General features: G+C 40.7%; 1 protein-coding gene across 1 annotated transcript; it reads right to left on the bottom strand.

The window, feature by feature from the left end:
• Positions 1–449: 449 nt before the first annotated feature.
• LOC110616712 (subtilisin-like protease SBT1.3) lies at positions 450–3,188 on the bottom strand. The gene has a single exon (XM_021759183.2). It carries the CDS (start codon positions 2,928–2,930, stop codon positions 600–602), a length of 2,331 nt encoding a protein of 776 aa, XP_021614875.1. The 5' UTR covers positions 2,931–3,188; the 3' UTR covers positions 450–599.
• Between the last annotated feature and the right edge of the window lie 7,363 nt (positions 3,189–10,551).

Here is a 10,551-nt window from a genome sequence, read left to right as displayed (position 1 = left end):
TTAAAACAAAATAAAATTTTTACAAAATGTTGTTAGAGAATGAATACAATTCTGAATATATCATTTTTAGCCTGTCTTCGTACGGATGCTTGAAAATGATTACTGTTATTTGGTGGGATGGTTTGTATAACTGAAGAACAACCCTCAGCATCAGGTCTATAAATTCAGTGTAATGATAATAATAATAATAACAACAAAGGTGATTAAATCTGAATAATCTAAGTTCTTAAACGGATGGACGCAAGCCATCTTTAGAAATATATGATTACCGGGTTTCATTCCCTTCTCCCACCTCTAAATTCCTATCCACCAAGAAAAAAAACCAGATGGATAGCATCAACTTATTATTAAAGTAGCAAATTATGTGTTCGAGGATGATGCTGATAGTGCTCTAAATGTTCATTAATATCCAGGACTGATTCTAAATGAAGTGTGTCCGTACGCTAATCTGGAGAATTCAAGACATACCATTGAAAGAAAGAGAGAAGGAAAAACAGCATTGCATGTAGATGTAGTAATAAAAATGAGTGAGCCATCTTGGCTCTTCATAAAACACCCTGGATACTTATTCTCGAACCATGTTGAATCAAGCGGCAGATCTATATTGGGGTCAACCATGTGATAGTAATTGGGCTTCTCACTTTGTGAACTCCATCCTTCCATACTAAGCTTCCAAACTCGGGCATTATTTGCCGAGATTTTGTGGTGAAGGTAATCTTGTAAGATAGTTTCTGGTTTTTGCCGGTGAACTTCAGGGTTCTTGGTTCAACTTTAACTGTTGCACCTTTGAATTTAGATTCTGCTGCATGGTATGATGAAACTGGAGGACCAACATTGGTAACCGTTCTGTGAAGGGTTAAAGAAGAAATGGATGTATTGTCTGGGAACACTACTGAAATAGCTGGATAATTCAAGTCCCCTGGACTTCTGAGAGATTTTTGGCACGTTCTGTTTGCATGCTTGCCAAAAACTTTCAGCTGCATTGGTGAAAGCCCCTGCGTGCATAGAAATTCAAAGTAGTCTTGGGCTTCAATATCATAAATCAGACCTGGGTCTAGAGCTTTCAATGGATTTATGTGTCCTGCTCCATGATCATATGGGCTGGAAGGAGCATCCACGGAGGCATCTTGTAGTGGCTTCAGGGTATTATCATGAACATAAGCTGTTGTCATCAGAGCTGATTTAATTGCTGCTGGACTCCATTCTGGGTGCCTAGCCTTGAGCAGTGCTGCAATTCCGCTTACATGCGGGCACGACATGGAAGTTCCTGACAGAATGTTAAACCTCACTCTGCGAGGATCTGTCGGCAAACTTGATGGACCTGTATCACCAGTCCAAGCAGCAATTATGTTCACGCCTGGGGCAACAACATCAGGCTTCAGAATCTCAAGGCTCAAGAAGTTTGGTCCTCTGGATGAAAACGCCGCAACCACTGGAGAAGGCTTAATTCCTACTTTCGTACCAAGAAAAGCTAGAGTTGCAGTAGCATTCCTACTTGTTAAAGCATAATGTTTGATCAATTTCCCTTCTCTTTCCCCCACCGCTACTGCTGGAAGTAGGTGACAATCTGCAACAAGTTCTTCTCCATTTGCTGCTGTATTTGATAGAATCATGCCTACTGCTCCTGCATCTTTCGCCACCTGGCCCTTTTGTACTCTTGGACTAATACCACGGTCACATATCACAATCTTTCCAGCAACAATATGAGGATTCAAAGTTCCTTCTAAGCACAGAGAACTTGGATCAGGGCTACTAGAGTTGGTACCCATATAAACAAGAGAATAATGCTTGTTTGCCAAAAGATTCCTCCGGCCTTTATAGAGTGAAACTCCGGTTACAGTTCTTCCTGCTCCCAGGTTGACGATGGCGGGAAAATCTCTGTCCATGGTGCTGGCGCCAACTGTGGTAATCCATGGTGATACATTTGTGAGGCTGGCAGGGCCAGGTCCCCCATTTCCAGCCGAGCAAGAAACAAAAATTCCCATCTCCATCGCTCCAAAAGCTGCTATGGACAAGCTATCCCGATAGTAAGATGAAACGCCACCACCCAAAGATATTGAGAGAACATTCACTCCATCAGCCACTGCCCTATCAACTGCAGACAGAATATCTGAGCTAAAACACCCTCCAGCCCAGCAGACCTTGTAAGCCGCAATTCTTGCACCAGGTGCCATTCCTCTTGCTGTTCCATAAGCGTAGCCCAACAGATTTGCTCCATGTACAGGAGAGCCAGCAACAGTGGCTGCTGTGTGAGTTCCATGACCATCTTGATCTCTTGGGGATTTATACTCATTTTGCTCATTGATTTTTCCGGTAGTGGCTTCATATCCCCTGTAAAAAACTCTTGCACCGACAATTTTTCTATTGCAATGATGTTTTTCAAAAGCTCGGCCTGTCTCACAAGTACCTTTCCAGTGAGCAGGCACTGGACTCATGCCTTTGTCATTGAAGCTTTCACTTTCTGGCCATATCCCTGTGTCTAGCACTCCTACTATAACATCGTGATCTGCAATTTTTTGAGACCAGACACTTGTGCTTACTTCAGGTTCTAACCCGAGGAACATGGGGCTTCTAGTGGTGTGTAGTTGATAGACAGTCTCTGGGAATATAGCCACTACATCATCTGCTTCCTCTAGCCTCTCAGCTTCTTCTTCACTTAACTTGGCAGCAACCCCATGAAAAGCAGTCTGATAGCTATAAATTATTCTCTCTTGATGGTCTGCATTGGTTTCGTTTTCGGGAGACAACACTGATTTTACCAGCGAGGAGTACCATTCAAGGTGATCGGAGAAGGATTCCGGCTTTGCATGCTTATCCATCTGAATAATGTAAGTCTTTCTGGTGAACGGATTCCCTGAGGAGAGGACAACATTGAATACTAGATAGCTTGCTAAGATGAAACACAGCAATTTTACAGTGTTTCCAGGCATTATTGGTCAAGAAAGAAGAGCTATAGAACAGCAATGGAGAGAAAATTTTAGTGGAGATGGTGGATTGAGGCTTGAAAAATCAGAGAGGATAGAGGAGAGGTAATTATGGAGGGTGGTTGTTTCATGAATGCCAAATGGGGAAAGGAGAGCAGGCTGGTGGCAGAAGTTAATTTGTTTATGGTCCTCACAGACAGAGCCCTCTTTTTTCTCATTGACCTGCTTGATGGATTCAATTCAATCGGTGCTTGCTGGTTACTGAGCAAATCGCTTTCAACTGGTCTCAGCAAAGCTTGTTACAGTGCTGTTAACCAAAAATGAGATTCTCATAGTGAAGATAAGGGGCAATTTTTAGCTAGACTGCATTGATATACACTGATGGTTTAAATGCATGACATTTTATGTTAATTTCAGTATTATTTTATATTAAAAGTCCATCGTAAATTCAGTTTAAACAAGTTTTTCCCGAAGATAAGTTTGAGTTTAGTGGATCATTAGCATGAATCTTGATTCTGGATACTTTTGGGGGAGAGTCACGTTCTTATATACTGAATCCTTAATTGCTGGTAGGGTCTTTGTAGGTTAAGATCTTATCAACTGCTTCCTACACACCAAGCTACAGAAAGCATGTAATGTTATCTTACTAACAAAATGAAGATTTTTAATTTGGGTTTTACTACCTGAATTTTTTTTTTCTTTTCCAAAGTTATGTAAAGATTCATTGCTTGAAATATAATATATAGCCCGATCCAAAATATTTACATCTAAATTTATATATTCATTGTAAATATTTTAATTAAATTTTGATATAAATATTTAAATTAATTGTTATAGAACTCATTAAAATGTGATTTGGGTAAGCTCAAGTGTGGAACACTTGGTACAAGACAGCCATGTGATGTGAGGAAAGTTGAAAGTGAACTCTCGTACACAATGATAAAGATTCTTTCTTTCTTACATATTAAAGACACAGAATTCAGAAGCAAACTCTTTATCTGGCAAAAAGAAAGCAACAAATAGAATGGTATTACAAAAATTCAATAGTTGTTTAACATGAATTATAAAAATAGAGTTAATATAGTTTAATTAATAGATTAATTTATATTATTTTTTCAACATATTCTCTGTTTATATTAATTTATAGTTAAATTATTATCAAAATTAATATTTTTATTTATATTAAGATGGAATATATTAATAAATTAATAAAAATTACTTATAATTTAAAATTGAATGAAAAGTGATATTACAAAACAATCGTACAAGGTAAATCATGAAAGTGATATTACAAAATAATCGTTGGAGGTAAATCATGAACTGTTCATAAGATAAGATTATCATAAAATAAGGTCACATTATAAGAATTTAACAAATTCATATGTGGTTTCACCAATGTAGAGAAAGATTTGTCGGATTTTCAGAAAATTCTATAATTTATTTCTTTTTCTTATAGTATAAAAACTAGTGATGACATATATCAAAGTACGCAATTCTTACACAACTACTTTTGAGTTCTCCTTACATTTGCCCTATTCTCTAGTTTACTGACTTAAACGTCGGAGTGACTGCCGTAGGCGCCAACTATCTTATGTTATATTTTCTTGTAGAATTGAACAATCACAACACAATTTCATTTCGGTCGCATCATTTGGTTTTGATTGTTGGGAATTCTACTGAACTCTCTCTATTCATTTGGATTAAAAACTGCTTTCTTAACCTCTTTCTCTTAAAAAGAAATCTTTCTCTTCTCTCTCTCGAAATAGCCGGTGATTCACGAGCTGCTACTAAAGTTACTACTAATGAGAGCAACTGCGAACTTCACTAAATGACTAGAGGCGATAACGAAGAGGCTGATTTCTGGCCAAAACGGCGGCGGCAGAGGAAGGAGAATCGTGGATGACACCCGTATATAAGTTTTTGACACAAGATGATCTGCCGGCCAATGAATGGTCGGCTAAACAGGTAATAAAAAAATTCTCTAAATATATACTAATTAATGATCGGTTGTATAGGAGATCTTCAACTCAACCATAGCTTAATGCGTAATAGAAGATGAGGGCCGAGAAACCTTAAAGACATTCATAAAAGTAATTGTGAAAATTACGAAGGAGTTCGGACGATCGCCCAAAAAGCATTCTGACAATGATACTACTAACCAATGATAATGCAAGACACAAAAGAGCTTGTCCAAAAGTGTCATCGATGTCAAGCGCATGCAAGCACCCTAAGATTTCAGGAAGTCCTAAAGAAAAGAAGTCAGAGTGGTAGTTTACAGGAGCAAAATATTTCAGGAAGTCCTAAAGAAAGGAAGTCAGAGTGGCAGTTTACAGGAGTAAAATATCCAGAATATTCAACAATAGAGTCAAGTTACGTGCTTTTAATGTGGAGGACTTAGTTCTTGAAAGAATAGACGTAACAGGCAGTGGTGTTAGGTCTGGTAAGTTAGGCAAAAACTGAAAATGGTCATTTAGAATCTCGAAGGTTATTCATCCATGGTCCTATAAGTTAGCCAAGTTAGATAGCTGAGTCATTTCACACTCTTGGAATATTGAGAAAATTTATCAATGAAAGTTAGCGACATATTTTTTCATGTGTTGTGTTCTTCAGAGACAAGGAATGTTGGGGTTGCCTTCTTTAAAAAGATTAAAGAGCATTCGTTAAAGGCCACAAGGTGGATTCCGCTAGGCCACAATCTGGGTGTTAGTCCCGCTAAATAAGACCATAAGGTAGATTCTGCAAGGCCACAATTCGCCAGTCCACAAACTGGGTGTTAGTCCAAGAAATTTCTAAAGCATTTAATGCCATATCACAAGGCGAGTATACGCCAGGCTGACCAATTGGGTAATAATCCCAAGAAGTTTCTAAGACATTTGATGCCAGACCATAAGGCGGGTATATGCCGGACCTACCAACCGGGTGTTAGTTCCAAGAAGTTTCTAAGACATTTGATACTAGGCCACAAGGTGGGTATACGCCAGGTAGACCAATTAGGTATTAGTCCCGTTTCACAAAATGTTTCTAATACATTTGATGCCAGGCTACAAGGCGGGTATACGCTAGGCCGACCAACCGGGTGTCAATCCCGTTTCACAAGAAGTTTCCAAGGCATTTGACACTGCTCTTACAATCACTCTTGGAAATCCAAAATTTTTTGCGAAGGAAGAAGGCCCATTGTAGGCGAACGAGACTTTTTTATGATTGACGATATCAGGCCCAAGCCCAGGCCCATAAAAAAAAGAGCTTTTAAGCTCTGGTTTCGAGAATGTCCCGAAACCAAAGTTCTCCCCCCCCCCCCGCGAAACAGAGCTTCTGCTCTGGTTTTATAAAAAAAAAAAAAAATTTCTTTTTCTTTAATCCAAATCTCCTCCCCTCAACCCATAAACTTCTAAGATCCTTCAGCTAGATCCTGATTAAACCTATATTCTGCTTAAAAATTCAATAATTTCTTCCAGAGGCTCCAAAATTTGGGTAGGTGAGTTTTATTCCTTTTATTCAATTTTTACGATATAATTTATTTTCTTTACCTTTTAATAGTGATTTTTGTGATTTGAGGATAAAAATGGGTTCTGTTTTAGTTAGATCCAATTAATGAGTTTTAATATTTATTTTTGGGATTAATGATTTTCATAGGTTGATTTAAATAATATTTACAGCTTATTGAGTATTTTTGTTGAGTTTGGGTATTTTTGGGAGGTCTAGCTATGCCGAAATACCTAAACTTATCTTTTCCCCTTTGTTGTTTATTTATCCGCTCACTGAGTAGTTTGTACTCACCCTTATATTTCTTTTACTTTACAGTTCCTTTTTGGTGATCTGCTCAGCAGTCCTCATATTCTTGTTTGTCCTTCCTTCCACATCATCCACTCAGAGTTTAGAGGAGGTCGGACCAATCCTAAGTCTTTTGTCTTTTCTTTTTGTAATTTTGATAGATTATGTATAGATTGTACAGCCCAGTGGAAATAGTATTTTGTTGATTGTAAATATTTAATGAATTGACAGGTCCAACTATCAGTTTTTCTCTTATATGCTTAATGTTTTGAAATTATAGCAGGTTATATGTATAAATTTTAGGGGAAGTTCTGTCAGTTTTCCTGGTCATATCCATCTTTATAGTTTTGGGTTTGGGTGTGACAGACGAAGGCAGGACGGACTGCTAAGTGAGAGAGCAAAGTCTGTAAGGAGGAAAATGACCAGAAGCTCATCAAGACTAGAAAATGTCCAGAAGCTCATTAGGGCTTATTGGGACAAGAAAATACTCGGAAGCTCGTCAGAGCTAGAAAATGCCCGAAAGAACAATAGGGCTAGAAAATATACGGAAGCTCATCAGGGCTGGAATATGCACGGAAGCTCGCTAAGGGTAGGGAATGCCCAAAAATGCGCTAGGGCTAGAGAATGCCTAGAAGCTAACCAAGGCTGAAAAATGCTCAAAAGCTCACTCCCTTGCTTAGAGCAAGAGAAAGCCTAGAATCTTGCCAAGGCGTTACGATATTGCTGTGATCAATTTTGTCCAGGCACTGGATAAAATCTTGAACTGGGCTGATTGGCAGGGCGAATAGAAATAAAGCAAGGACAACATGACCTCAGCACTGGATATGTAATACCCGGCTAGAATCCGGCATCGGGATTCCTGCCTTCCGGCGGAATCTAAGGTGTTGGATCTCTCTAGAAGGGGTAAAATGTGTTTTCTAAAATGTTTTCACATGATTTCATGGTTTTAAAAGGAAAGAGAATTGAGTTTTGAAGGGAAAAGACCAAGGAGGCAATTGCCAGGTTCGGCCGCCGAAAGTGGAGTTCGGCCGCCGAACATGGGAAGGCTTCGGGAGCGCCTTTGGCCTCCGAAAGTCTTGTTTAAACGAGCCAAGGTTCGGCCGCCGAAAGTCAAGTTCGGCCGCCGAACATGCATGAGTTTAGGGGGCACGTTAGGCTGCCGAAGGTCTTCGACCAGGCCACCTATAAAAGGCCCTCAGATCGGAAATGGGTGAGTTTTCTCCCCATTCTCGAGCTCAGGTGAGTTTATGCCTTCCTTTGGTCGTTTTCGTGTTTTCTCTACCCATCTCTCAAGTTTTTCATGATTTCTACCTTTGTGTTTGAAGATTTAAAGCTTAAAAGGAGTTTTGGGAGCTTGGAGCTTTTGGAGCTTGGATTCTCCATACCTCCGAGTTAGAGATCACGCAACCCTCGATCTTCAAGAGGTAAGTGTAGATCTATGCTTCCTTTTATGTTTTAATGAGTTTTAAGTAAGTTTATTGGAGTTTTGAATGGGTAGAATGGCATGTTTAGGTTTATGTGGGTTTTATACCCAGTGTATGTTATGTGATGTTTGTGTTGAGGAGTTTATGTTAGTTTATGCTCCTTTATGCTTGTGGGAGTGAGTATGCATGTTGGGAGAGAGTATGTAAGGATTTGGGTATGTTGAGTTTGGTTTTTTGGCTTGGCAGAATCGGACCTGTCGTCCAGAGGGGACCAGGTTCGGCCGCCGAAAGGAGTTTCGGCCGCCGAACCTGCATGGGAGGCAGTCTTTAGGCTGCCGAATGTGCCCCCGAAGGAGGGACTTTCGTTTCTGTCCTAGGGTTTCGGCCGCCGAACCTGCCGCCGAACCTACCCGAGTTTCGTCTCTGGAAGGGACTTTCGGCCGCCGAAGGTGCCGCCGAAAGTGCCCTGTCCAGCCGTTTCTTGGGTGTTTTCCATGCATGATTAAGTGATGTTTAGAGGGGTTTTTGGGGAGTTGTTTATGAGTTGTTAGAATGTGTTTGGCACCTCATTCGAGTCCACCTGTGTAGGATCGGACCCGAGGGACCGAGGAGGCCAGTAATGCTAGCAGTTGCAGAGTCAGTCAGCGTCTGCCAGGATGTGAGTAGAACTAAACTTAATCTTTTATGCACAAAATCTAATGCCTAAAGCATGTTCATGCATCATGATTATATGTAGTAGGTTGATTGCACTAGTTTCACGAATATGACGCATTGCATTATTTGATGTTGATAGAGGAAGGGTGGACCGAGGCGACTTCAATAGCCCATATCTGTCACGAGTCTTGTCTTAGTCCTTTGAGAGCCGGACAAGTACATGTAGGAAAGTCCATGTGAGCTCTCTGTGGATCAGACACCATGTCATGTATGTTACAGGCCTTTGTGAGCTCCTATGGGGGAGCCGGGCACCGACAGAGGGATTTTTGATGTCATGTCCATCCTCTGAGAGGAAAGATGCATGCAAAAAGACAGACTCTCAGAAACCAGGGTCCGTGGGGAATAAATATTGCATGAGCCCCGAGACGGACAAGTTATGTGATTTACTTGTGTTATGACGCATTTCATGAAAGCATGTAATTAATGAACTGTTTTCTCTGTTTCTACTCACTGGGCTTTTTAGCTCATCCCTTTCCCCTAACCCCAGTGTTGCAGGTTGAGTCAGAGTTCAGAGGCAGCAGGGTAAAGTCAAGGCTAAGTTAAGTTATGTATGTAATAGTTTATGTTTTGTAGCAGTTTAGTAGTTTTAGAAGTGGACATGTAATATAAGATGATGTAATGTAATTTGAGATAATGTATGTAGCTGATAGTAGAGTTAATGTTTATGGATTAGAGTGTGCTTGGCCCTATAGACTGGTTAATCCCTGTTGACGCATGATTATGAAATGTTTTTATGTTGAGTTGAGAACCAGGCTTGATGTATGTAATGATGACCCAGCTAGAGCATTTGATGATGACTCTAGCATGGGAAAGTTTATGTTCACAGTTATGTTGCAACTTACGAATCAAGCTTGGTGTATGTTCAGATTTCAGGTTTCATGTTAAAGTTTTTAATCATGTATGGGATTTGACCAGGTAATAGTATGTATGTTTGGCTTGCTACGGGTCCCGGCGGCCTTAAGCCGATCTGGATCCTAGCGCCGGTGGCGGTTCGGGCCGTTACAGAGGGGTATCGGTTTCCGGGCTGTTACAGAATGGTATCAGAGCTTTGGGCCTCGAGAGTACGGTGTCTTGCACATCGGAAAGAGGTTGGCTTAGAGGTCATAGAAGGGCAAGCACAATAAGAAAGATCAAGAGTACAATCATGTCCACTAGGATAGGATGTTGAGTCCTGTCTTGCTATGATGATGTGATATGCCATGATTTCATGCATGTGCATAAATGCTATGTATGTATGATGTAGGTTCATGTGTTTCCACATGGACCGTATGATGCTAATGATGGATTGTATGCTTGTGTGTTGTTCTTCAGAGGAGGGATGTCAGTATGGGAGTCAGAGTACCTGAAGAAGGTATGGGAGATTCTCAGGAGGATGCTCAGACTCAGGATTCTAGGATTTCAGGTTCAGGAGGGATTGATCCCTCCACTCTGAGTACAGCTGCCACGAGAGGTAAGAAATGGAAGAGAGGTCTCAGGAAGTCGCAGAAGAAGTTTTGGCAGAATCTGAAGGCTAGTTTGGGTTTTGGTGGTTCAAGCTCTGGCTCGGGCAGTTCAAGGTGCTTGAGGTGCGGAAGGCCGCACAAAGGAGCCTGTCGGGTTGGAACGACAGCTTGTTTTAGGTGTGGACAGGAAGGACACATAGCACGTGAGTGTCCCACTGCGCCCAGGTTGGCTCTGTCCCAGCAAGCAGTTTCAGGTAGATTAGCTCAGCCAGTAGC

Source organism: Manihot esculenta, chromosome 6 (assembly GCF_001659605.2).
Source record: "Manihot esculenta cultivar AM560-2 chromosome 6, M.esculenta_v8, whole genome shotgun sequence".
Classification (NCBI taxonomy): domain Eukaryota; kingdom Viridiplantae; phylum Streptophyta; class Magnoliopsida; order Malpighiales; family Euphorbiaceae; genus Manihot; species Manihot esculenta.
This window is presented reverse-complemented; position numbering and strand designations above follow the sequence as displayed.